At 46.7% G+C, this 6,500-nt stretch overlaps 1 protein-coding gene across 1 annotated transcript in view; it reads left to right on the top strand.

Moving 5' to 3' along the window:
* The window catches only part of T265_08275 (hypothetical protein), a gene marked incomplete at both ends in the record, with an annotated part of 26,491 nt that extends 26,247 nt beyond the window's left edge, over positions 1-244 (top strand). Inside the window, one exon of the mRNA XM_009174023.1 lies at positions 98-244. Within this exon, the coding sequence (XP_009172287.1) occupies positions 98-244 (147 nt within the window). The remainder of the gene's footprint in view (positions 1-97) is intronic.
* Between the last annotated feature and the right edge of the window lie 6,256 nt (positions 245-6,500).

Below are 6,500 nucleotides of genomic sequence, written 5' to 3'. Positions count from 1 at the left end.
ACTGTTGTATACTATACGAGTCAGTAAACCAAAGAACTTAGGTTGTTGGAGTCAGACGGTACAAACCATGAGATTTTTAAACCGCCCTCTTGCTTAGGAGCGCCGGGATATGCAGAGTGTGAAAGATCTCGTAAATGCGACGCAAATTCCTTCGATTGCGGAATTGCAAGAGTGTATGGTGAACTACACTGGACAGACTTTGTGCGCTGGCGAACTAGGCCACAAAATCGAAGCAGTCATGTGACCGTAATTGATCCGTCGCAGCTGCTTGGATTGTTGATCGGCTAAATGATAATTAGACATACAAATGGAATTTAACAAAATGTTGGTGTCTCAAATAGTGTACCTGATGATTAGTTGGAAAACAAAGAGCTATGCGCGGGAGTCTGGTCAATATACATGATCGTTATGGATGAAAGGAGGGAGTATTGTGGTCCAGGTTTGAAACGACTACCTTGATTATTGACTCAACTGGTGGCTGACGGTGAAAAACAGTTTCCTATCCAGTATATTCCAGAGATTTATGCTAAACGATTTAGATTGACAAAACAAGACTAACGGACTTTGGATATAGATATGTGAAAAATATGTAACATATACGACATTCTACTAGCTTTCGATTCAATATCCCCTCAACTTAAAACGGATTCTTTTCATGTCCGAAGTTCTGTTGATGAGGATGACGAAGGCACTAGGGAAAAAATTATACTGGGACTCTTCGTCTGCCTACAAAGTCAGAGTTTGATTATCTTTTTGGCATTTTAAGACAACCAAAACCCCCCTGAACAGACGTATAACGATGCATTCATCACATGTGGTCAGTCAGTACGGATGACCAGTGTTTGAACCGGTCCTATTGAATTAGTAACAGCCACGTGACTGCCCCAGTGATGTGATCCTGTCCGAGGAAATCGGCAATCTCCTGGTGGTCCAAAACTGCTTTTGGGTCGATAGCGAACTAATACTAGCTGAGTTGTGCGTTGGATCGCCATCATCATCTAAATGAACCCGATGGCCATTGGTTCTCTGCAACCATCCACTCTGATACCCACCCCGGTATGTCATGCTTACAGAGTTGCTCAGATCCTTTCTTAGGTAATGGGCGCTCCGCCAGCCTACACGAATCAACGAAAGCTCTGGCTTGATCCCCAGTTGAAACAAAACGCTTAGTAGGCGCGCACCACTCTCCTTCTGCTCGATGAGGGGATTCATACTACTGTTAAAAACTCCCAGGCTTTGTGACCAGCCTAAGGCACGGCATCCTTAGACCAAAGGGTCACGTCCCCTGCTCCACACCGGGAATCTGCGGGCAATCAGGTCCTACCAATACCTCTTATTTTCGGATAAATAAAAATCCACCGCGGATCTTCCGACACGGAATGTCCGAACACCGGTGGATCATGCCAATAATCAAACCGATCGTCTTGAAAATCTCACCACCCGAGTTAAACGGAAAGGAATCAGTTTTGCCGCTCTGAGCGAAACATGGTTGTCTGTTCTAGGAAATCTTCGAAAAGATGGTTTCAGATGCACACTTTATTGGATCCGCTACCCGGCAGGAAACAGTGGCACTCTGTTGGAGTCCATCAAGAAAATTCCTGACCCAGAACTCCGTTGAATTGCTGCACCTCTTGCTTTACTGCGGCTGAGATTGACAGACCAAAACTACGATTGTGCATACGTTTCAAAACACAAAAACAAGGCCTACGCCGAGGCTGATACTCTCCTTCGACCAGTCCTGAAAACTGATAAGATTCTCTTACCGGGAAGCTTCAGTGGACCCGTTGGACCCGCAGATCGCTCCCTGCTTTCTCGAAGGCCACGGTATCAGAACGGCTTTTTGTACTTTGTGCTGTCAACGAGATTTTGCCGCCATCAGCAACACGCCCCAGCATGGACGCATCCACGCAGCGGCCGCCTCTGTTTAGTCGACCAGCGAGGCGCTCAAGAGATGTGCATCACACGACCGATGCATACAGTCGACTATAGAACAGACCACCAGCTTGTCCGAACGGAGCCACACATCCAGATTCGTGAGCCACATTATGTCAAACGCACCAGTGAACGCGCAAAGCTTGAGAGTAAATGTTCAAAAGCATCACCTGGCCTCCGCGCTGAAAGCCTTCAATCCACCCAGTGAGCAGGGAAAAGCATGACAAGCTGACGTACCAAACTGTGATGACGGCACTCAACCAGATCGGGTATCTGCATCAAAAAGATCATCAATGGACTGACAACAACCAGTACTGGAAACTGGCAAATGACTGGCATACTGCCCTAGAGGAAGGATCTACCGAACGGTGAAAAATGGGAAAGGTGGGGACTTCTGGCAAAAAGCTCTATTGTTCCCAGAGAAAATGCTCAAGAATGAGGTGCCCAAACCTTCCGAGGCCATTGAAATAAGCAGATTCGAGTATCGTGTTAGGGTCAGGGGCCATCAGCGTGATTCATCAGAAGTCCTTTACAAACCTCACTCAACATAAGCCAAGCAAACAGCGAAAAACAGTCAGCCCGGCCAAGAAGCGACAGCAGACTTGCTGCTGGGATCCACTACGTGCTGCGTCCTGTAAGGTTTCGAATCACGTGCAAGAAGAACCAGGTGGAGCCCGTCAAGGAAGTCAGGAAGATTCCACAACACCCAAATCGACAGTAGTCATCTTCATTTCACGTCGTCACGTGTGGGTTTGTTCTCCAAAACTTTTAGCCAACACGGTTTTGGAATGGAAAACACGAGGTTCTCCGGTAAGGTTCGTGCGGGTATACGTTCCAAATGCCCATATATCTTGACCTGTTGAGCCCCAACTATTGCTCAGGTTAATCCGACTCACTGTCTATTACTTGTAACACGACAGCCATGTTTCAATGCGCTTACGATTGTTTTGTAAACAAGGTCCTCTAACCTCAGTGAAGTCAGTTTCTGGCGCCAATTTATCAAGCATTGTTCGTTCCTTGGTACTGTGTCCGCCGACTTCACCTGTCAAATTGCAGTCACGGTCTATGCAGCTGCCAAAACAAGTGGACCTAACAGCCCAAACTCAGACTCATCAATCTGACGTTTCCACGGTTTACAAGGGAGTGGAAAGCATGAAGGTTCGAATCGCATGCCGAACACAGGAACAGTCAATTTACAGTAGTGTGTGTCAATGCACGATTAAATGATAACAGAATGTCATCCGCATAGTCCACCAATCTCTCACCAAATGTGATTTTTTGAGAGTGGCCGGATGACGTCAGTGACGAGGTTGAAAAAAAACAGGTAACAAACGGACAACCCTGGCGAATCGTAAGAGTTGTGGGGGTCTCCTTAGAATACTAGAGATCAAGAGTATGGCACAAAGAATACTCACATGTTTCGAGGGCATTTATTGTTGGTCATCTATGTGAAATAGGGTCAATTAGAAGTCTCCTTGAAAGGGGAGGAGTTGGCCGGCGGTATGTTTGTCGCTGTTCACTCACCTGACCTGTGAATGTGTTCAATACGCCTACTTTCTGATCGAAATCCTGTATGTTCCTCCCGAACATGCATGTACATAAGCGAACAGCTGAGGAGAATGGAGATGATGAACGGTGGAACCCTGTCAGAGGCTAGGCGACTGAGCTTCATTCAGTGACCTGTGAACGCATGAAGCTGTCGGAATCGTCGTGTGATTAAATTCTCCAAATCGCTCCCACAGCTGCGTTTCCCTCGACACGAATGCCACAGCAGGTAAAAGAAGTGGAAATTTGACCGTTTCTCCCCCACAGTGCGCTGTTCAGCAATTCGACGAACTGATTCAGACACAATCGCATAGGGTGCGGCTGTTTCCCCATCTTTTCTATGGTTTCCTTGTGTAGTAACAATTCTTTTTTGACACAAAAGCTTCTTCAGTGTTTAGGTTACCAGAACACACGAAATCAGTGTCACATGTCCGTTCGGAGTTCTATTTGGGCTGGCTGTAGCCTACGACCGATGTATAGATTAGTTTGGATCCCCATATTTGCATAATCTCACTATTTCTTTTCTAGATAAGACGAAAAACTTACTACGTGTTATTCGAACCGTCACCGATGAACGCTCACCTAGTTTAAGGAAGTTATTTTGTCATCAGTTATAACCAACAAATGTGTTGGCTGCTTGATGAAGTTGATCTACAGAATCTGTTATTTATTTAGTATTCATGTGGGTTACGCGTTTGCTTTCCTCGTTCAATTGTAGCATCTTTTTGATGCCCAACTGCCATGCTACCAGAAGGTTGCACGACGGCTGCGATACTGCCAGGTTGCTCAAGCCTAGACAGGGGGAATCGAGTCAACAGAAAGGAGTAAGCACTAGTGATGTGGTGTGAATACGGGGGAGGGCGCCGCAGTTGAAACACTTCATCCTAGTTAAGTTGTTAGGAGAGGGGAAGTACACGTTGAGTGACGGTTCGGAAACATCATGACTACTGAGGATAGACAATTTGGCAAATGTTTGTACTATATTTATGTACCAAGATACCTAGACGCCCAGAATCCTAAGGGATAATCCATCGATCAAAAGATAAACACCTGAGAGGAGGATGAACAACTGTTTTCAATATATCTGCGATCTTCCTTGTGAAAAATATATCACTACTTAATTGATACTATCTAACTTGCATGCCGCCGGAAAGATCACGTGAAGTAGTTTATTGACCCTCGTTGCACATCAGGTGGGTTTTAGCTGGCCACTCCATTTTTGCGGCGGCCTCGTCCGATACATTCAGAATTTTTTTCAGCTGTTGGCGATCGCCGAGTTGACCAGCTAAAACACTGGCGTTAGGCTAGTTGCTTATGGTAGTCTATATCAAATTGATAACCAGTTTCTCTAGCATAAAATTGAGCTTTCATCTTAAAGTGGACTGACTAGTCAAGCCGTCTGGTTGCGAATTTCGCAATGAGACTTTAGTTGCGTCCACACTACTCACACAACTACTGAAACGATGCAAGTCATTCTGTCGCAGATCCACATAAATCGCAGTTTTTGCTTGACCAGTAGAATGTAACATACGACAGAAATGGATGTATTCAACCCACCAGTGAGGACGTTGTCTTTTGTGACAACCAACCCCAATACGGGCCTTGGCAGTCCTTATTTCGGTACGCTACCGAAAATAAAACCTTCGGGACATCCCCAGCTGCGCCAGCTCTCTCTATTTCCAGAGCTCTTTGATTCCATCAGGTTTCTCCATCCGCACGCAGACTACACTTGAGCTGACGTCCGAGAGCTCTTCAAGCTGAATTAGGCCCAATGTTCGAAACCGGGAGACGACGTCTCTCGCCGAGGAGCGACAGTGGCTCTTTCGAAATCGGGTGGGCCGTCAGAAACACAACGTGCTCAATTGGCTGCCGTGGTAAAGGTGGCGATTATTAAATTTGTACCAATTACGATGACGTCTCCCCAAGATGATATCCAAAAGGGGCCTCAAATGGGTTAAGTTGATAAGGACGTGCTGATTAGACAGAAAGGTCTACCCAGGAAACATTTAGAAAATTCGCACCGATTGAGAGTGGTCCAGTAGAGTCCGTGGTTAAGAATAGAGCTTCGCCACTGGGTGCTGTTGTCAACTTGGTTCGATTGTTGTTCATCAGTCGGAAGGACGCCAAGTGACGAAACGGCATCCAAACAGAGGATAAAGGGTGCTCGAAATAACCTGAGTTGACAACTCACCAGCATCAAAGAGCAATGGCGGAATATGGAAAGTGAGCAGAACGAAGAATTTGCTGCTTAGCGGCAGCATAAAGAATTTTCGACGGAAATCCGGGGACTGCGCCAACCGGATGAGCCTCAAAAAGGGCGAAACCGGTCGTGGGTTGTCGATGGATTTTCAGCAACCTTATGAGTAGTACGTTACAAAAATTTTACAACTCCTTGAAGGCCATTTACGGGCCAGGCATCAGACCAACTTCAACTGTTCAGGATCCTGACACGAGACTGCAGCAGACGTCGCCTGCAGAAATTCTGAAATAACGGCGCAAGTACTCGAAACCGACAGACGAGCGTAAGCCGAACTATTATAGATAGACTGCCTGAGAGACGAAACTGTCCATGGGCCTTCCAACCGCTACGGAAGAGATACGACAGACGAACGTGCGACTGTAGAATGGTAAGGTCGCTGAAGAAGACCTGATGGCCTGTCTCTGGAGAATGCACGTATCCAACTCACCAACATGTAGCAGGAACAGGGAGCTCCAACGGAATCCAAAGGGAAGGGAAGACAACTATAGACGAATAAGTCCACTGCGGTACGCGGCGAAGCTCCCCGCACCAGTGCTTTCCAACAACCTGATAGCTGAAGTGACCCAAGAGTAATGTGCTTCCCATGCAGGTCGCATCACATAATACGCCGTACGACAGCTTCAAGGGAAATCCTGGTTGATTTCATAACCCTCAGATATGTTCATGCCCCCGCCCTCCCCAATCCCTTTCTAACAGACACCGTGGACTCAGTTCTCGAGGACGACAATGCTCACATGCACTCTGAGAATGGACTTGATGGCCG

This window comes from Opisthorchis viverrini (genome assembly GCF_000715545.1).
Source record: "Opisthorchis viverrini unplaced genomic scaffold opera_v5_210, whole genome shotgun sequence".
Classification (NCBI taxonomy): Eukaryota; Metazoa; Platyhelminthes; class Trematoda; order Opisthorchiida; family Opisthorchiidae; genus Opisthorchis; species Opisthorchis viverrini.
This window is presented reverse-complemented; position numbering and strand designations above follow the sequence as displayed.